This window comes from Echiichthys vipera (genome assembly GCF_963691815.1).
Source record: "Echiichthys vipera genome assembly, chromosome: 1".
Taxonomy (NCBI): domain Eukaryota; kingdom Metazoa; phylum Chordata; class Actinopteri; order Perciformes; family Trachinidae; genus Echiichthys; species Echiichthys vipera.
Genome location: NC_139826.1, coordinates 18,831,351 through 18,853,484, shown reverse-complemented (window position 1 = coordinate 18,853,484; position 22,134 = coordinate 18,831,351). Strand labels below are relative to the sequence as shown.

The following is a 22,134-nucleotide window of genomic DNA, read 5'->3' as shown; positions in this document are numbered from 1 at the left end:
CACATAGAGAGAAGCAAATCACAAGTAAAGATTTAAGATACATTAAACTGGCAGCCAGCCAGCTATGCGTCCGCAAGTACACACGCACGTGTACGCGCATACACACACACACACACACACACACACACACACACACACACACACACACACACACACACACACACACACACACACACACACACACACGCACACCTTCTAGCTCCCAGACAAATAAACAGCAGTATAAAAAATTGTGATGTTAAGCTTGGCTGATTTTACAGATCACAAATTGTCCCATCAACAAGCCTTCTTTCTCTCTACATCCCTTCTTCTGTCCATCTGTCTCTTCTTTCTTCCCCATTTCCTGTCCCTGAATGATGGACAGTGTGAGTGCGACCTGAGGTCTTTAGGGCGCACTCACACTGTCCTTCCGTACCATGCCCAAACAGGTTTTACCGGTAAAGCCTAGTTCGTTTGACCAGTCTGATTGCAACCGCACCGCGCCTACCTGCAGCCTGCATGCCGGCCGGACTGTTTGGGACTGGTGGGCTTTTGTAGAGCGTGTTTGCACATGTAAGAGGCCTACAGCGGCTCTGATGTCATTTTATGTGCGCCTGTTCGGACAGAGAAAAAAAAAAAAAAGTCGGACCATGCACGGACATTTAGGGCGCACTCACGCTCTCCGCCCATACCGCGCCCCGGCTTTAGGGTACTTGTCCCCCCCTCCCTCTACCCCCGCTGGCCAGCCCGTTTGTAATCACACTGCCTTGGCCTCGCGCAAATGCTTCTTGCCTGTTCATACGTCATCACGTCGTAACACGTCACACGCATTGATTGACGTCATCGCGATGCGTCGCTTTGTTTACAAATCTTTCCATAGACCTCAAAGTTTTTGTGCGTTGTTGTTGTTGTTAAATGTCCACGCATGGTCCGTCTTTTTTATGTCCGAACAGGCGCACATAAGATGACGTCAGAGCCGCCATAGGCATTGTGCTCTTGCTCGTACATGTGCAAACGCGCTTTACAAAAGCCCACGTCTTTTAAACGGGCTGTGGACGGCCAGCTGGCCGCAGCTAGGCGCGGAGCGGTTGCACTCACACTGGTCAAACGAACTAGGCTTTACCTGTAAAACCTGTTTTGGCACGGTACGGAAGAACAGTGTGAGTGCGCCCTAAAGCCCGGGGCACGGTACGGACAGACAGTGTAATTTTCTTCTGGCTCTCTGTTACTCATGCTTTGTGTCACGGTCTCTCTCCCTCTCTCTCTCTCCCTCTCTCATTCTCTCTCTCTCTGCTCTACCTGCTAAATAAACAATGCAGAGAGTTGACCTTTTGGGTTAACAGGTTTTTATGCTAGCTCTACTCAGCACTCACACTGATTCAATTACTATCATAGGTCCACTGAACCCCACGAATAACCAAGGAGCCCGTCTCCGTGTCTGTCTACATTCCTATCTGCCGACCTGTCTGCGTGCATCACTGCCTTCTCTTTGCTGAGGGCTGGGGTGTCTCTCTACCTGTTTGTCTAATTAGTCTTTCTGTACGGTAAATATTGGTATTACCTATTTTTAACTTACATCGACTGTCACTTTGACTAAGGCAATCTAGGTGTTACAGCTACTTATTTATGTATAAAAATGTATAAAAAATGTTGTTGTCATCTTTACATAGTCTATATAAAATGGGTAATGTATGATATGATACCACTAAAATAAAGTTTTAAAAAAAGAAATTAGTCTATCTGGATCCTTCTGTCTATTTGACTGTAATCTTGTCTAACTTGCTGTATTTCCAACACATATGATAAAACTTAAAGGTAAGAGATGAACAGGGAAGAAGATCACAGGTAAAAAGTCCAAAATTGCACAAACACAATGCAGTCACCTTGATCCAGCTCCTGTCAACCACCCAAAATAACCCCCATTGTCACCCCCCATTCCCTCTCTCCTCTTCTCCCCTCCCCCTCTCCCCTCTAAGTGTTGAGTGTTATTTAGGCTTTACTGGCGCGTGTAAAATTCTGCAATTTGAAGGGCTGTTAAGTTTTTCAATTGAAATTTTCATTTAAGATGCAGGTGATGCTTTTTCCCTTTTTTTATTTTTTACTGACGCTTTACTGCTCTCTGGATAGGAGAGAACGAGTGTTGAGGGAATGCGTAGCAACCTCTCTCTCTCTCTCTCTCTCTCTCTCTCTGGTTCCTCTCCTTTCTACTCAACTCTTATGTTTTTCCAATCTTGCATCCTTCCTTTCCCAACTCCTCTTCTTTCCCTTGTCTCCCCCTCACCTTTCTTTCCCCCCTATCTCTCTGACCTCTTCATTCCCCATGCCTTTTCCTCTTTCTTCCCCCTCTCTCTTTATCCCTCCCTCCCTCCACACCTCCCATGGTAACTGCTCCTCTCTCCAGTAAAACACAGTAGCAGAAGGCTAAAACAGGAGTGTGGGGCCGCCAAGCCTTAAATCACATTTATAAGGATTTGGTTAGCATAGTAATAACACAATCAACTGACAAGGGCTGGGAGAGGGGGTGGGAGGAAGAGTTGTGTGGATGTGTGTGTGTGTGTGTGTGCATGTATGTGTGTGTGTGTGTGTGTGTGTGTGTGTGTGTGTGTGTGTGTGTGTGTGTGTGTGTTTGTGTGCATGTATGTGCATGTGTGTGTGCGTGTGCATGTGTGTGCATGTACTTGGGTGTATACATGTTATGTAGCTTCTTGTGCATATTTGTGTGTATGCATGTATAGGTAAGGACTTGTGTAGATGTAAGTGTGTACATCTGAGTGTATCCATGTGAAGAGCAACGGAAGGGTATTATTTTTAGCTGCGCACAGGGTCCTGTGTGTATGTGTGTGTTTGTAAGCCCATGTGCATGTGGGTGACTGGGCTTTTGAAGGTGAGTCGAGGCTCCTAGGAGTCATAATGAGGACAAACGCTGAGCTTTACTGTAATCAAGATACTTACAACATGGTGTCAAAACGTGACAAGCAATACAGTGAGAATTTACATTGCATTTCATATCTATACTTTTTCTACAGATTATTGAATGCTGTTGCTGCTTTAGGAGACTCTGAATAGGCAGTGAGAAAGAGGACGATGCATGACCAAGGTCATGGGCTCGATTTGTATCCATAACATCATGAGTATATGAGATGGGCATTAGCCTTTAAGTAACCACGACTATCACAATACCTGAAACGCAATCATTCATAGTATTCAATATCGGACGCAGACTATTTGGAGTGATTTACTTAATTCCACATTACCTGCTAAGTAATATATGGCTTTCAAAATATAATGTGGAAATATGTTTGCATGTCAAATTATGCATATCAGTTGGAAGTGATTGGATTTAGTAGGGAACCCTTGAAAAAGTAAAAAAAATCTTAGAAAAATCTATGTCTCTGCTGAGGAATCAGAGCTTTTATTTATAGAAATGTATATTTTTTTTAATGATATTCAAAAGAACAATGTGTAAATACACATTTAGGTAATAAGTATACAATAGGGTACTAATATTCAAGTTGCCTGTGAATGTTCTCATTTGTCCAGGTAATCGTTATCCCCAAAGAAATTTAAGTCAAAATCAACTGGACTTTGTTGTTTGTCTTGGGAGACGTTCTACCTCTCATCCAACAGGCTTCATCAGTTCATTTACGCACTTGACCAGGCTGGGACTGGGCCACATGTCTGGTGTGGAGATCCAGTTATTTAACTTCAAGTGAGGGCATACACAAGGCTGATAATGTCATTGGAACTCTTTGTGCTCCAAGTGCCAACGACAATTGTTGTAGTGACAGTCGTTGGTTTCGACTTTGCTAGTGCTCTTAACGACAGTCGTTGGAGTCACAAGAGGCTTTTGTTAACGGTTGTTCTTTGAGGTTAGATTGTTGAATCTCCTGGGAAGGGATGAAAGGGCAGCATTGTAAATTGGAGATAGGTGGTGTCTTAGGGCCTGTCAACACGAGGACACGTTTTCCTGTAACTGCACAATTTTAGTATGAGTTAGGCCACCATCCACACACAGCCGGAGTTATCGGAATGGGAATATTTGAGAACACCCCCTGTGGCATTGTCGTCTGGACAGCAAAACCACATCAGACCTAACCCCCACAGCGTCACATAACAACAACAGTGCTGCTGCATGGAGAGAGACACGGACCCATTGACTGTATACAGAACTTTACTCTGAGCGACACGCATGTGAATGAATTAGGCCAACCATATATTTCTCCCTTTTCCCTGGTTGTCTGAATAAGTCGCTAAATTGGACGCAAGTAGCTTTTTATAAGTAACGTTGCCAAGAAGGTTGCAAAAAGTAGCGAGACAGGGACCGCTTGTGAGTGCTTTGGGACGGGGAAGGGGCTCACAGCAGCACCTGCTGCTCGATGAGGAGTCACTACAGAGTGATTGGTGCATCAAAGTGTCCGAAAACACTCAAAAATCTCCAATAACACCAAAAACAACAGATTTCTTTATAGGATGGATGGGGAGTTGGGAAGTCACCAGATTTGGCAAGAAAGTCTCTGGTGTTTGTATTATGATCATACACACTTTGTTGGTGTATTTCTGTGGCAGTTACAGCCCCACATGCAGGTCGGCATGTGTATTACAGCATTTTTAGCCAGTTTCACTGGTTTCGTGTGGACGCAGATATTTCTTGAGCTGGGTCTGTGTGGACGGAAAACTTTTTTAGAACGATGGAGAACATTTTTAACACTGTTTCAATTATCGCTCCTTATCACTTATTTAGTTTGTATTGCTAAACTGCACAGTGCGTATTGTTGTATATTGTATATACCTACGCTTAACCACAATGTCTGTTGCACTCTGTCACACTTAGTTATTGTTTGATTTATTTTATGTTAGCTTTATTTTATTTGATTATGTTAGCTTATTGTCACTCTGATCCTTTCCCATCTTTGTAATGAAACTGTTGCACAATGATCCCTCGGGATAAATAAAGCTTCTTGAATCTTGAATCTTGAACACCACATATTTCCAGTTTAAAGGCACTTTTTTACAAACAAAAACAAGGCTGTGCCATGGGTTCACCAGTATCCCCTTTTGTGGCAAATCTATACATGGAGGAGGTAGAGGACAAGGCTTTGAACTCCTTCAAAGGAATAACCCTGAGCCAGTGGTTCAGATATGTGGACGACACATGGGTTAAAATCAAATCCAAAGAGGAGCAAACCTTTACTGAAAATATAAACTCAGTGGACAGAAACATCAAGTTCACCAGAGATCACAGTTTGCCCTTCTTAGACTGTGACGTCCATTTGGAGAATGACAGGAGCCTCCACATTGGGTATACAGAAAACCCACTCACACAGATCAATGTCTACTGTTTTACTCTCATCACCCCCTGGAACACAAGCTTGGACTTATCATAACCCTGCAACACAGAGCTGATAACGTACCCACCAGCTCACAGGCCCAAGGGGTACCTGAGAGGCACCCTCACAACTTGTGGTTACCCCAGCTGGACCTTTGTGAAAAGCAGCTGCTTCCAGAAAAAACCCAAGTGGTTGAAAAAGAAAAAGAAAGAAGAGAAACAACATAGTCATTCCGTATATGGCTGGGGTATCAGAGAAACTCAGGGGGATCTTCAACAAACTCTGCATCCCTGTGTATTTCAAACCAAGTAACACACTTAGACAGAGACTTGTACATCCCAAGGACAGAACACCACACAACCACAAAAGTAATCTGGTTTATGCTGTCCAATGCACAAAACAACCACTGCATAAACGCATGGCCCAACACAGGAGAGCTAACTCCTCAGGCCTGGACTCTGCTGTCCACTTAGATCTCAAGGAGAAAGCCCACTCCTTTGATGACAACAATGTCCAAATCTTGGACAGAGAGGACAGATGGTTTGAAAGAGGAGTAAAAGAAGCCATCTATGTAAAAGTAGAGAAACCATCGCTTAACAGAGGAGGAGGTCTGAGACACCACTTATCTCCAATTTACAATGCTGCCCTTTCATCCCTTCCCAGGAGATTCAACAATCTAACCTCAAATAACAACTGTTCACAAAGGCCTCCTGTGACTCCAACGACTGTCGTCATAACCCAGTAGAGGACTAACGAAGACGAAACCAACTTCCCACCAACGACTGCCACTCTACCGACTGTCACTCCAACGACGGTCGTTGGCACTTGGAGCACAAAGGGTTCCAGTGACATCATCGGCCTTGTGAGAGGTTAAATACCTGGATCTCCACACCACACATTTAGGCCAGTCCCAGCCTGGTCAGATGTGTACATGAACTGATGAAGCCTGTTTGATGAGAAGTGAAACGTCTTTCAAGACAAACTACCAAGTCCAGTTGCTTTTGACTCAAATTTCTTTGGGGAATATTCAAGATATTTAAAGCAAAATACCAGTGTGATTATGCTCACTATGCTTACTTCAGCGTTTCCTTGGGAAAGCTAACGGAAGAGAATACTGTGGAAAAAGGTAGGGTTATTACTATTTTACTAATGCAGCCACTCATTCATTAAATAACATGAATTCTTTGTGTTCTGTCATTGCCTTGAATATCACTCTCTGTTCTCATATTTCTCCTTCATACTGCTTCTCTGTCACTTTCTGCTTTAAGTTCAATTTAGAAAAACAGTGCTTTAATGATCTCTATCTCTCTCTGTCTCTCTCACACACACACACATGCACGCACACACACACAAACACACTTTCTAAGAATGCTTGGCTAAGATCATTTTGTCAAAATGGTGCTTTATTCATTCTCCCTAGAACACTGTATGAAACACATACATGTACACACACACACATACACACACACACACATGCATGTACACACACACACATACATGTACACACACACACACACACACACACACACACACACACACACACACACACACACACACACACACACACACACACACACACACACACACACACACACACACACACACACACACACACACACACACACACACACACACTCTTAGATCACTTAGCTTGTGTGAACATGGGAGTAGACAGAGAAAAGGGAGCTGTCCAACACAGCTAGAGTTTATGTTCACAGGAGCCGTCTGTCTGTTCTGCAGCGGCAGGAATTCATAGGGACCAAATTACATTAAAAAGATGGATATAAAACTTTAATGGAATGATAAAAAGGAAAGGAGGAAGCGTGGGTCTCTCTCTTTCTCTGTTCTGTCATTAGCCTTCTCTTTTCTTCTCTTCCTATTTTTTCATCAATTCCTCATTTTACCTTTTTGCTCTCCATTTTTCTTTCCTCACTTTTTCTCACCATTTCTTATATTCTTTTTTCTATATTCTCTCCTCTCTCTCTCTCTCCCCCCTTCTCTCTGTCGTACATACTTTAGGGCTAGTCCGTGAAGAAGAAGAGGTGAAACCCACTCTGTCTTTCTTACGGTCTTTTCATGTGTGAGCACAAATAGTCAGTTAGTGAGGAAGGAAAAAAGACAGAGAAAAAACAAAAAAGAGAATTTGTATGCATGTATGCTTAACATAGTGTATGTAAGAATTGCGCTGAACACAGATTACAAAAAAATCTTCATAACTAACTCATGATATATCAAATCATACTGAATGAAATGTAAAAATGCTTGCTATGGTTGTCATTTTTTTAAGCATGTGGGAGAGGAGAATGGAAAAATCCAATCAGGCTGCACTTGGCTTTTTCCAATCATGGGTTTAACTCCCTTCTTATTTAAAGCTTACATACCTGTCAGGTATTCTATTATTATGTTAAAATATATTTTTAGTGTAAAATTATTTGACACACTAGTATGTACTGTATGGATGTAAGATGCAATTGTAAGATGTGACATTTAATTGTGAGTGAAATTGAGATCATTATGACACAAAGAGCTGTGGTAAATAGTATAAAAGTCTGACATAATGTAGGGCAGAAACGAAAACAGAGTCATCCATTTAACATGCACCCATGAGTTGTGGTCCAATTGGTTTAAGTAGCATCCCAATGTTTGTGCTTTTGTTTTGTGACAAAGCACAAAAATAGATAAGTGATTGTAGACTTTGTATTATTGATTTATGCTTTACTAATGTGTCTTGTTTTGTAGACTTTTTCAACTTCAACCCCACCAGTCCAGTTCCACTCAAACAGAAATGGAAGTTAGTAACATAAAAAAAGAAAGAAGGGGTTTGTAAACATTTTATTTCAGGTTATTTATTGTAAAATGCAAATGAATTGTGTCAGTCTCTATGTGTATGTGTGTGCTTTTGGGATTAGTTTGTCTCCATGAAACTTCCTGATTATGTATAATTGCATATGAGCATTAGGTGGTGTAGGATTGATAAGGAGGACATGGAGGTGTGTGAGTATGACACATGATCTCAGTGTGTGTGTGTGTGTGTGTGTGTGTGTGTGTGTGTGTGTGTGTGTGTGTGTGTGTGTGTGTGTGTGTGTGTATGATGGTGTCTGAGAGAGGCAGAGAGAGGAGTAAGAGAGGGATGGAAGTTTGAACCATGGGCCCAGTGTGATCGAATGGATACATCTATTACCCCACTCACACACATACTAACAAAAACGGAGAGAGATTAGAGTAGTGCAGAGGTAGATTTGCATGAAAACACACAGGTGTACACACAAACAAAATATTGTCCACCTTATGTTTTATTATTATATAATGTTGATTACATGGAAAAAATGTGTAGCAAAAGTTTGTGTGTGTCTGTGTGCGTTTGCTAGAGGGAATTTAATTCTGAATAATAATGAGAGAAGCATAGGCCCATAATTTAATGCATCCTAAATGTCTGAAATTGTGTGTGTCTGAATGGGTGGGTGCGTGCATCCTTGTTGTGTTTATGTGAATGTGTATGTACAATGCACATACATCTGTACATGCACTTTTCTGTGTGTGTACATGCTCATGGTTCCGATGTATGCAAATCACAGCTGCTTAATGATAATGCATGTGATAATAGCGTGGTACTAATTAATTTATAACTTTGCACTGAGGAGGCTGTTCCAGTGGCTAATATGATTCTATTACAGCAATTAGCCCACAATGACACTGGCTAGGTCACTCACACACAGACACACACCTTACAGTATGCAAATCTCACTCTGTCAGTGTGTTTCACCCTATCTTGCTTGTACCCGTGTTTCATATTAAATGTCTTCTTTCTCTGTCTCTCTTACGTATCGTTTTGATCCTATTGACCACCACCACTAACGGCAAGAAATGAATACTTTTTAATAAAATTAAACCTTAGAGACTTACAAAGAATAAAAGAAAACTGTCAAAGAATATGTTTTACACACCACAGGCCCATGTTTAATGGGAGAAGCTATTGTTTAGATTATCAACTAAAATTAGAGGATCTGTCAAACTCCTTGGTTTTAACTTTGACCCAGCAGCTTTGACAACTAACTGACGTTAGAGGCAGACTAAAAACCAGCTGCTGCCAGCCAGTCATTTGCAAAACTTGGCTGGACTGCTGCCACATGCACCCAGACTGCACAATCAAAGTATGAGAAACTGCCAACAGGTAGCCTAGTACTAAGAGTTTATTTGACCCACCAACAAGTCTGTTTATAACGACCAATAAAATAATGTGTCTTTGGTGGTTATTTATCAGTGGCTTCTCTCTTTTGCATCGTATGTGTGCATTGGAGCAGATGTGTAAATGCATGCAATTGTTAGCCTGTGAATGTTCTCATTTGTCCAGGTCATCGTTATTCCCACAACAGTTTTAGTCAAAAGCAACTGGACTTGGTTGTTTGTCTAGGTCTAGTTTTGTTAGTATGTTACAATTTATATGTGCACTTGTGTGTATGAGTCTGTGTACTTACTGTCTTCTGCTGTGCGCAGGGTTGCCCAGGGGCCGACTGTCTGCCCATGTGTGTGTGCGACCACAACTCTAAACATGTACTGGGTGTACGGTGACAGGCCCCTTACATGGTAGGAAAAGGTATCTGTTGCGTTTTCCATAAGCCTAGGAGTTAATGCACAGAAACATACATTTACTGACACGCATTTGGATCTGGTCAAAATGTGCTGTGCTGTAATCAAACAGGTGATCAAAGAGGGATAGCAAATAATTATCTATCCGTCTGTCTGTCTAGACATCAGTTGCAGTTTTCTAAAAAACAAACAAAGACAAAAGCCTAGCAAGGCATTACACTGGTCAGCTGATGGAGTGTCTACAGTGATTTCCATGGTTGCAATGACAATTGCTAGCTGGACATTAGGGCTGGGCAATAATTCAATATAATAATTAGAGATTTTTCAATGGAATCGTCTCGTGATTAAATTATATATTGAGATATTGTGATACACAATTATGTCGTCAAAAAAATGATAATAACAAGCACATACTCGCAGCAAAGAACCAGGTCAGAGTCAAACCTGCAGCCGCTGCCTCAAGGACCTTTGGCCTCTTTACATGGGGCGACTGTTCCAAGCACTGTGCCCCCGGCCGCCCCGTAGTTTTGTTTTTACATCACATTATTTGTGTGCATGTATATAAACATAGTTAGTGTATAGCTGGCCTTTTTTTTCTTCTATAAATTCGCTTGAAACTGTAAAGTGATTAATAAAAGGAGAAAATATTCAGCACTTTGTCAAGTATTTAATTCCCTAAGGAGTATACATAAATAGGCTCATATTGACCATTTATTTATGAAATCACCAGAAAACATGCTATATCATGCTAAATATTATAATTTTTTTAATTTGTTATTGAGATATGAAATTACCAATATCGGGATAGAATATTTCAGCCATATTGTGCAGCACTACCAGGCATTTTTAACTGCATGTTCCTGAAATATAAAGTACAGACCTGTACTTTTTGCTGATAACAAAGACAAACCAGCAATTAGCCGTTTATAGTGTATGTGAGGCAAACACTCCAGGATAAAATGTGTAGGAATCTTAGTCAGAGTAGGAAATGAAGATGACACAAAGTAGTTATTTAATGTTCAGTAACAAAATGTTTCCTGTTTTATACTGAACACTTTGTGTATGTACCATGAATTTTATAGAAATAAAAGTCCAATATGCCTCATGTTTATCTCATCTAAGTGAGTTGTATCTGTTTTATGTTCTTTCTAGTCTTTCTGTGTCTGTGTCAAGAGGCAAGTTTCATATGGTCACTGAACAGAATCTTGGCAATATGTACAATATTTGTATAGCTTTTTATAATATCCCCATGTCATACATGATCCCATATCATATAATCATACAAAGGAATCTAGGACAAAGTAAAAGAATATTGTCATAAATGAGGGACCGTTGACCATTTAACATCAGATGGATAGAAGGGATGAATGAATGAATAAATCAGGGAACAATGAGATTTCCATAGCAGAGGAGGAGGAGGGCATGGCTGTCTGATATATAATACATGTAGCTAGTCATTTATTTATTACCATAGAATGAGAGCCTCCTCTTCTTGGATTAAATTGCAATTTGTTGTCAGGAAGCATGTAATGAATACATATCAGATGCACACCCTCTCTCTCTCTTTTTATTCTATCACATTTTCTCTACCTCCCTTTCTCTGCTCTTTGATTTTTTTTTGTCTTTTTGACTCAATCCCCTGTCTCTCATGCTCATTTCCTCTCTGTTTTTACTGATGGTCCGTCATATCGATGTGGCATTTTCAGGTGTGCTGTATAATGTACCCCTTTAAATTTATATGTGTATGTGTATGTGTGTACACATTTTTTAGGTGTGTATATAAGGGTGTGGTACGTATCTCAGAGTGTTTTATGTGTCTGTCATTCTTTTACTACTGTTTATTATCACATGCCTCTGTCTCAGATTACTTGCATGTGCTGTGGACGACTGTGTGCAAACCTGTTCAACTGTTTGTGCATCTTTTTTCTAAAAATAAAAAAATGGAAAATCTCGCTTACCTCATCACAGGTCTGTGAGGGGATGTCCTCATTTGCAGGCTGTAACGGAGTGGGCCTGGTGCGTTGGAGTGGGCAGGGGCGGACCAGGAGACATTCAGACTGACACTAGTTTCATGGGCCAATTTCGGCGGTGACAACCCATCTGGGGCTTTGAAGAGAGAGACACAACATGGTGAGAGGAAGACAGGAAGTAGACACAGGTGATGACTGAAGGATCAAGGTGGTGAAACAGAGATGTACAGAAGGAATGAGGACAGCTGAGGCGTAAAACAAACAAGATAAAACAACAAAACAAAATAGATTATAGTTATATCAGTGTTATATTGACAAATACTGTTATGGATTAACTGCAGATTGGAGCACAAAAATAAGAGATGATTGAGGAAAGATGGGACAGGATTGAGAGAAGGGGGAGAACAAAAAAGAAAAAAATAACTTTCGAGCAAAAGAAAAAAAAACCTGTAAAGGAGAATAGAAGGGGCATAAAGAGCTGCCAGATAGGATATACCACCACTACAGTGGTTCTCCCTCTCTTTCCCACCCATGCAAACACACAAACACACACAGCATTATGACCCTGCTCTCTCAACAGTGCCCCTCTTTTCCAGCTGAGCATGATAGCATATTGCTAGTGCTGAAAAATCAGTAAAAACATCTTGATTCAATATGATAGCCATGCTCTTCAAGAAACAGAGAATTTGCAAGGAAAGCCAGAATAAGAAAGAGATAAGGACAAGAAATAGAAGGACAAAAAGAGAGTAACTGTAGTGTTGACTATGGGAAATAAGGATAGACCCTTGGATGTATAAAGTGACCCTTCAATCAAACACACTGCTCACTACAACAAGACTGATTGCTGAAGACATCTTATCCTAAAGATGACTTTTACTAACACACACACACACACACACACACACGCACACGCACACGCGCACGCGCACGCACACGCACACACACACGCACACAGTATGTGAAAAATGCCTCAAAATGCTCTTTGAACACTGATAATATAATATACAGATGGAAAATATGAGCCGATGAAAATATACGATTGTTCTCCAACATAAATTTTCACTCAATTCACATTCATTATGTTGATATACAATGTACACAAAAACACACTTTGCGAGGGTGACTGTGTGCATGTGTGTGTGTTTCTTTCATTAAGCATTTTTGTTAAAGGCCCACCTGTGACTGTAGTTTTGCCCCTACCCTTACGTCCAATGTATCTCTTTCTCTCTTGCTCACTCTTTTTGTGCATTTACATATAAAAATCCTACTGATGGTGAATTCTTTTTTACCATGTGTATTTATCAATTTGCAAAGTCCCTTTTAAAATAAACTAAACTGAATTTGTGTCTGTATGTAAGCTGTTGGGGCTGAAGAGTTAATGACTCATTTTGTATCATTCTGTTTTAAAAAAGGATAGCTTGGGCAACAGAAAACACAGAAACAAAAGACCATGAAGAAAAAACAAATTAACCAGAATAGATTAAAAAAAGTTTGGTTTAGGATCTGCTTTTTGATTTATGCTATTACTGCTAAAACATGATTTGATAACTATTGATCAAAAAGAAAAATCCATACCTAAATTGTAATTCAAAAAGTATTTCTGGTGCCCAACCTAGTTTCTACTTTATAATAAAGACGATCTACAGTAGATTAGCAAAATTGTCAATCCCTGAGTGGGTGTGTGTATGTAATTCTTGAAACACATTGATTTCTGTCTCTCTGACACACACACGCACACATGCACAAAACACATACATCACAAAGACACACACCGCTGGTGAGCCTGTGTCTCTCTCATGCTGTGTTAGCAGGTACAATATCAGAGGTGTCACTAATCGTTTTAAACTATGCACTTTTATGTTCACTTCTCTCTCTATGCTCTCCTCCTACTCTGCTCCTCTGTCTATTGCTCCACTATCTTCTCTCTGTTCTTTCATAGAACAAGGACGCATCAAGACAGTTCGCCTTAAAGAAGTCTAAAGAGATGCCAGAGGCACAGAGGTAGAAAGAGAGATAGAAAGAGAGGAAACGTCTGGTATTTAAAATTTATACTTTCTTATGCCTTTGTTTTGAACTTGAACAGTATAACTTTCCGAAGACTGTCTTTTGTTGTTCTCTGACTGAGACATGGGTGTGTTGTGTCTGCATATGTTTATATTCAACACTTTTGTAAACCATTAGCTAAAGTGCTAAAATGTGTGTCTAGAGGTGTGCGTGTTTCTGTCTGGTTACCATTATCTCCAGACTGCTCTGATCAGCTATGACATTTATCATTATGCATAATCAGCCTCTATTCTACACAGTTACAAACGCACGCACAAACCAGAAATATGTGTTCAGACCATTAAACTGAAGTCAATGATGTGTGTGCATATGATTGTGTTTGTCACTGCTACTCATTGAATATTTTTTCTTTTGCATAGTAAGCTATAAAAATGAATCTTTCCAGTTCATAAGAATAGCAATTAAAGTCCGAGTAATGAGATAAACATGTTACAATGGTTCACGGCTTGTGTATGCAGTTAGAAACAGAGCTACAATTAGAGCCACTTAAATCAGATCATAAACCATTCAGTGAAGGACAAAGGCACCTTATTATAATGGAGGCTATAACCATACCTGTCAGTTTAGGGGTGGGTGATATGGCATATCATATCACGTTTTTTTACATTGATTTTTAATTATTTTGCAAGTTACTGAACAGTGCAACCAAAGTATTTCCCTATGTAAAAACATAGCCCTAAAAGAGAAAATATGTAACAAAGCCTTTAGGCCAAAGAACCTTTCTGAACATTTGTTAATCGGTTTGAACAATTTTGCCAACTTGTACAACAAATAAGTACAATAAACATTTGACAAAAAGCTACCTTAAGCTACCTGTTGGCTCTGCCGACTACGGTGTAGCTGGTCTCCTTGCCGTTTCACTCTCAGCAGACTGTTTAGGATGCTTTAGGTGGTTGAAATGGTTTGTTGTGTTACCATCCGATGTGCACACCTTGTGTGACTGTGTGTGTGGCAGCTTTGGGCAGATGGTAGCCTCTGTGAAGTGACGGCGCTGCCTCCTTGTTAAACACATTAGTAGTCCGCCGGTGCACAGAACATATACTTGTTTTTAGGCGCATATTGTCCGCAAATTCTATGAATAAGTGTGGATAGACAGCATCGATGCGACATGATAGTCTGATGCTCACATGCTGTTAAGACAATGGTAGTTTAGTTTTCATTTTCAGCCATCACTTCCTGCTACACTCTGAATCAAACATGATGGAGAATGAGAAATCCTCGTCACTGCCTGTAGCCACTATGATGGGTTGATTGGCATGTCTTTATGGTGGTGCATGAGGTGGACTAGTAGTAGATGGTGGGATTTGGCTGAGGGAAAAAAAACCCTAATGCGTCTGGGCAGAGCATAGAACATATCGGCAACTCCTAACTCAGTTATTACCTAAGTATTTTTCACGTATCTGATCAAGAGTCTGGGTGGAGAATCTTCAGGTTTAGATTTATAGAGAGCCAGTCTACACATACACATTTACTTTTGTAAACGTTGCATTTCCTATGCCTTTCAACCTTTTGTCCACATGCGCACTGCTATCTAGGAAGGAAAACTGAACTTTTGAAAATTACGGCCAGGGTAAAGATTTTTAGAAACTCCGTTTTTCAGTTTCAGTTTTTGGGCTTGTTATGTCAGAGTAAGCGCCTTTATCTACTTTGTGATGCATCTTGTTCAATGGCAGATGTCCATAAGCCATAAGTGCAGCCAGGTAGCCTTCAGGTAATTGATTTTTTACAGGCTTCTGATTGGCCAATGTGGCTTTAGGATTCTATTACCGCCTGTTGGTTTGTAATGCTCTTAAAAGTTCTTCAATGTGTCTTTGTGTCTTTGTCTGGACAGAGATTTTTTTAAACAGTGCCTCTGCAGACAGGATCTTTTTGATAACAAAGGAGGGAAAACACACGCTTACAAAAATACAAATGACGGAGAACCTTTACTTTATGTGTGTTTTTGTGTGCACGGTGTGTACCTGCTGGGGGCGTAGTAACATTGAGAGGCTGGCTCTCAACACAACCCTGTGTGTTACAACCTCTGATCCAGAAGCTGTAGTTGGTGTAAGGCTGTAGATCAGTCACAGACAACCAGCTGCCTGCCGCTGTACTTCCATCCAACACACCACCACCATCTGAGAGACAGAGAGTCACACAAAGGGAGACATGTTAAGTCTTAGGCCAAGCATGGTGTATCTATTAAGTGTGGAGGAAGATGTGAAATGTCTTGCACATTTGATTGTTTTCATGGCACATTTATTGATTGGAGTCATTACTGTGATGGCTAGAAAAAGCACTTTGTAAAAGATACATTCAACAGAGGGAAAATGGAAGAGAATGAGTGAGAGTTCAAGAGAGGGAAATACTGACTGAGATTAACTAAGAGTGATCAAAAGAGAGAGGTCGCCATCCTGAGGTTATGCAAGGATAGTCAAAGAAAAAGGATCTGAAAATTACACAGTGTAAGCCCATCCAATATATTTAGATGGACACACACACACACACACCATCAGTTTTGTGTGAACTGATGAAGGCAGTGTGTATCAAAGAATCAAGGGGTTGTGGGTAACTAGAGCGAAACACCATCTCTCTCCACACCTCTTCTATCCTTCTCTCCACTCATTTTAATCCGTCTCTTCCTCTGTGAAGAGCAGATCAAAGTCCCTGACACCCTGTGTGTGTGTATGTGTGTGTGTGTGTGTGTGTGTGTGTGTGTGTGTGTGTGTGTGTGTGTGTGTGTGTGTGTGTGTGTGTGTGTCTGACAGAGAGACAGAGAGAGACTTGGTGAATATGTGTGGGTTAAAGGATGATTGTGTGTTCTGCTGTTCCCCCTACTGTTCTCATCTTGTTCAATTTTCTCCTTTTTTTTCCTTCCACATCCAGTTCTCCCCTTCTATTTTGTTAGTCTCCTACACTGTTTTGTTGCTCTTCATGTCTTTTGTTGTTATTATTTGCAATCTTTTCTAACACATCTATGGAAATATGAGTGTCTCATCTATCCTCTCTCTGTATACTATTGTTTATCAATACTTGTCTTTGTTCTATCTTCCATCTTCATAGCCCTGTTTTGCTCTGGAATCTCATATCATGTCCTCTCTTAAGTCACTGCCAATCGAAAACCTGGTCTCTTCTACACCACTCTGGTTTGATTACGCTCTTCTTTCACTTCCCAGTTCAGTTGGCATTGTTGGTGAGGAGTGTGTTTACATGTGTGTATCTCCATCCATATTATCCTCGTCTTTAAAATCCTTCCTTTAAATTAGTAATAATATAAATTATAATTACAAGAAAGCAGCAATGCCTAGCTTATTATCTAGCATGCCTAAGAACTATGAATATCATTAAAAAATATATTCAAGGAAAACATGCAGAGTCAAAATGTGATCACTTCCAGAGTACTTTTTCAATTAGAGAAAATATGCTGTCAATAATCCCTCATATAAAGTCAGGGCAATGTCCAGAGAACATTAATTATTTCAATATCAGCCCTTACTGACAGAAGTTCCTGAAATATGGTTGCTTCAGTTTTACATGTTGTTTTACATTTTGCCATTTTCATGTAAGTGACCAATCTTCTTTACCCTCAGAGGTTTTTGTTTTTTTGTGGCGGTTTTGTGTGAGCATCAGCACGCCCACTCGCTGTCACTTCTCCGGACGATGCGCATCTCCATTCACACATCGGCTCAATCAGACATTAGACTCTGTACTAGGGGCCTGGCAGGGTAAAGAAAGTCTGATCCAACTGATTTGGACATTTGTGTTCTCACATACGGCTCCTCCAGGTAATGTCTAGATAAGGGTTGCAGTGCATGTGTGAAGGGGATCTAGAGTAAAATAATGCAGAAATCTCAGAGACAGCCCTTCATGAGAAACAGCATTAAGCATCTAGAAAATTAATCTACTGAAAAGTAATATAGATCTTTCTTTCTTACAGTATCTATTGTAACTATGTTTATTTGACCCAACACCATTTAACTAATAGTTTTCAAATTACCGGTAGTTCTGTCCACCACAGCACCTTACCTCCAGGTAAAAGTTGCAAATTACTTGAGAATTAACACTGATCACTGATTTCACTGTTGCTTTAAATGTGGCCAATCACAGCACACTATTCTGTGTCAGTATATGGACCTTCTTAATGGAAGACATTTTGACTAACCATAGGAGGATGTTATTAATTACAGCTGCGCTTTTCCTGTTATGACGTGCCAAGCTGTCTGCTGTGAAAAAGGTCTATTGTTTCCATCAATGACCATTTATAAGAATATAGTAATGACGTATCTGTGTTTTTCAGCCTTTCAAACCTTTTATTGATATCTACAGTATTTAGCTGTACATTTTCATCATTCATAGTAATAATCTGTTTAAGTATATTGATCACAGTGAATGTAACGATTGCTACCAAATGATAAGATTGAAGTTCTAATTACTAGAGCAAAGGCCCAGAGTGAGAAACTCTACACTGAAGGCCGAAGCCAGAAATATCTGTCTTTTGATTGTAATCAGAGCTGTTGTCATTAGAAATGTCCCTTCATTTGCTTCCTATTATATTTTTAGCAAACTTTACAAATTATGCTGTTGTTTTTTTTTTCATGATGCTTTGACAGCCCTGACCTGCATGACTGAGACCTATTAGAGGCACCTTTTACTGTTCACCTATATTTTCATGTTGACCTTACCTCCAGGACAGCATGACCTGAGAGCATTACACTAAATAAGCAAAAAGTCAAGACACCTTTTTAACATTGTTAGTTTTTTGAGATTTCAGTAATGGTGTCTGAGCTCTAAAGCTCTCAATCTGATCTATTTAATATGATAAATTTAACAGCACTGTGTATAACATATAGCTGGGTTTGTAGTGAAACCACCAGGGCAAATTGAGGCATAGTCTACATTTGTGTCAGCCTAGTGAACAAACCTGTGACAAATTCAATCAAACTTGAAAAGACAGAATATGGTACTGACGTATGATAAAAATGTGAAATTTTGTATTACCTGTGCATGTTTTTACGTTTGTGTGCTGCTGTGTGCCATGTTCAGGTTCACTGTTCATGTGGTGCTTGTAATTAGAGCGAGAGAGAGAGCATGGCTGTATGTGCTACCTTTGCTTTTGTAGTACATTGTGTAGCTGAGGTTCCCATTTGGTCTAGGTGGGGCTGTCCAGCGAGCTCTGAGTGATCGAGAGCTCTGATTGGTCAGTTCCAACAGTATAGGGCCTTCTGGGGCCATCTGTAACGTACGAATCCCCACCTGATTTAAAGAAAAAAATAGACACACACGCACACTCATGTTCAATTGTACAGAAGAACGAGCATGTAGCATGTGCACCTACAAACTATATATACAGTATTTTACCCTACTGTAATTCTACTCCCCCTCATCCATCCAACTGCTAAATATGTGGTTTTGAAATATAAAAGAACATATGATGATATACTGCATATCCACATTTGATAAGGGTCAAAATGGTGACATATTTCACTGAGTGGATTAATATAGGTGTTAAAATATAATGCTTCAACCAGTTTTAGTTAAAAATGAATCCACTACACCCACATTACTTCTGCCTCTAGTTTTCTATCCTTTTGTTTCTACTTTCTCTCTTGTCTGTCAGATTCCTATCATCTTTCCTGTCAGTCCACTCACACTGCTCCTTCTCTCTTTCCACCATTGCCCTGCTCTCTTCGTCTGTCTCATTTCCTCCTGATACCCTCTCCTCTGCTGCTCTTTGCATCCTCACTTTCCACATCATCTCTCACTTCTCTCTGACCATTTACTCTATTCTCATCATTTCCTTCTTTTATCCCTAAACACCCTTCTTTCCTGACACCTTTATTCTCCTTACCATCCATCCTGTCATCTCCTTCTCTTCTCCCCTTCATCCTGCTCTTACCCCTCCCCTTCCCACCTTCCTGTCCTCCTGTTCTGCTGTGTCTGCTGTTCTCCTGGTGTTTGACTTAATATGGCGTTGGTATTGGAAAAATGCCCCAAAATATTGCCTGCCGTCAGAGACATCGTTGAGCGTGGAGTGGCATTTGCTACCAAATGTCACTGTCGCCAAGCCAACCCCGTTATTGAGCCAAGAGAATCGATCACCTTTATGACGGTCAGTGACACACGCGCACACACAACACACATACACTATGTGTACCCATGTTTCTGTGTGTTGGATAGTTACAGTGACAATCTGCATCATAGAACAATCTTTTTTGCTGTTGTTGTTTCACCAAATGATATGATATGATTAGAGAATTTATGGAACTTTAACTTTTGTTGCTCTAAATGCTCTAAAAAGTGTTGAGTAGAGGGTTACAGAAATTTAATATAATGTGTGTTTTTATTAGTGGCAACTACAGTTCATGGGGGGAAATATGTGCAGTGAGACACTGAGAAGTGAGTTTAGGAGAACACTGCTTGATTACTCAGAGGTCACTATTCATAAACACAACAACAATTACATACAAAACATGCCTAGCTTCTAAGATGTCACAAAGGATCTTACATTTTATCGTATTAATCAATAAATATTATATATACTAGTAAGAGGTTCACTGACCATTGGTCCCATGCCACAGCCCTGTGATGTGCAGGCCTGCAGCCTGAGTACGTGTCGGCTCCATGGAGAGAGTCCCTCCACCAAGAAGAACCTCTGGGAGGAACTGCAGTTCAAAATGAGTACTCCATCCAGCCAGAGACCATAACTGGTTATAATGCCTGTCCAAAGAACACATCTAATTATGGCATGTATAAAAGATAAAACACTGTTAAAAAACAAACAAACAACTGCCAGGTCACTAACGACTGGAGCTTTCCTGAGCAACTGTAAACTACTTTTGGTATTTATTGTCCCAAATAAGTTTACTGTATGTGTGTATCTCTGTAGCACCTAATTTCCCCTGTGAACGTAATTGTGTTGCATGCATTCCCTGCCCTGAACCACCTCAACACAATGTCCTAACCCTGACAACTATAAAACAAAACATTTGTACACGGCCAAAGAAAACATCTAAACTTCCTTATCATCCCTTCATGTTCTAAAATCCATTAATTGAAACATGACGGTGTAATGGTAAGACAACATGTCTTGGTCTTAAAGTGTGTTACACATTTTCATTGGCACCATTTTCAGAATTGGTTTTCCAAGATGCCCATATATTGTTTTTCTGATGCTATTCCCGCACTGTTGCCATTGGTCACTCATACATTGTAGGGCTGTGTAGGCTCAAGACTACAAGGAATTCAAATCACTAAGTGAACTTTTCTATGCTGGGATGCTGTCTGGGTCATTGGATTACAAATGGAAAATGGAAACTGACTTCGGGGCTTCAGACCTGCCAGTCAGTGAGTTCTAGTGTGTTTCAATGATGAAAACAGTACTTAAAAGACAAATGTAACCATAGGCGTTACACAGATAAAGACCCTCTAAAGGACAGCACACGCACGCGCACAAATGTGGGTTCAAATAGGTGAGTGTTCATGCAGACACACACATTGACACTCCCCAAAGGCGCACACACACACACACACACTCACACACACACACACACACACACACACACACACACACACACACACACACACACACACACACACACACACACACACACACACAAGATGGGAAGTCACACTTCTCCATACACACATAGGCACAATAATTACATTACATTACATCCACCTAATAAAAAAATGAAACAGTACGGTGCCAAATGTGCTTTTCCTTAATAAAAATGCATACAGGGGGCTCAAAAGATCAGTGCTAAGAACTAAGAGTCCATTCTGCTTTAATCATCTGTGGGTTTTATTATTGCTCAATACAGATATACATACCTATCAGGGAAATGAAGACACAAAAACCCCACGGACGCCAACTACATCTGGGAAGCTCTTAATGTGGCCAATCACATGCGTGTGAGAGTTTATGTGTGTATATGTGTGTGGACGTCTCTGTGTGCTTGTGTGTGTGAATAAGCCCATATCAGTATAGGTTGTAATAAAGACAGGTTGGGAAATGAAGCAGCGAATGCATAACAGGCTTATTTCCCCTCTTTGTCTGCGTGTTGCCCCGACCTAATCCCCGGGAGGATTATCCCCCACAAATCCCTGCGGAATTGGGGAGAAGGGGGGAGAGAGAGACACAGAATCTCAGTCCTCTGGAACCCATCACCATCGTCATCGTCAATGTTGCCATCCATTTATGGAAAAAAGAGTCAATGAAAAAAAGGAGG

General features: G+C 40.5%; 1 protein-coding gene across 1 annotated transcript in view; it reads right to left on the bottom strand.

Moving 5' to 3' along the window:
* ush2a (Usher syndrome 2A (autosomal recessive, mild)) overlaps positions 1-22,134 on the bottom strand; it is a gene marked incomplete at both ends in the record, with an annotated part of 216,414 nt that overhangs the window by 90,842 nt on the left and 103,438 nt on the right. Inside the window, 5 exons of the mRNA XM_083919953.1 lie at positions 9,782-9,924; positions 11,852-11,999; positions 15,889-16,044; positions 19,012-19,159; positions 20,466-20,623. Of these exons, the coding sequence (XP_083776079.1) occupies positions 9,782-9,924; positions 11,852-11,999; positions 15,889-16,044; positions 19,012-19,159; positions 20,466-20,623 (753 nt within the window). The remainder of the gene's footprint in view (positions 1-9,781; positions 9,925-11,851; positions 12,000-15,888; positions 16,045-19,011; positions 19,160-20,465; positions 20,624-22,134) is intronic.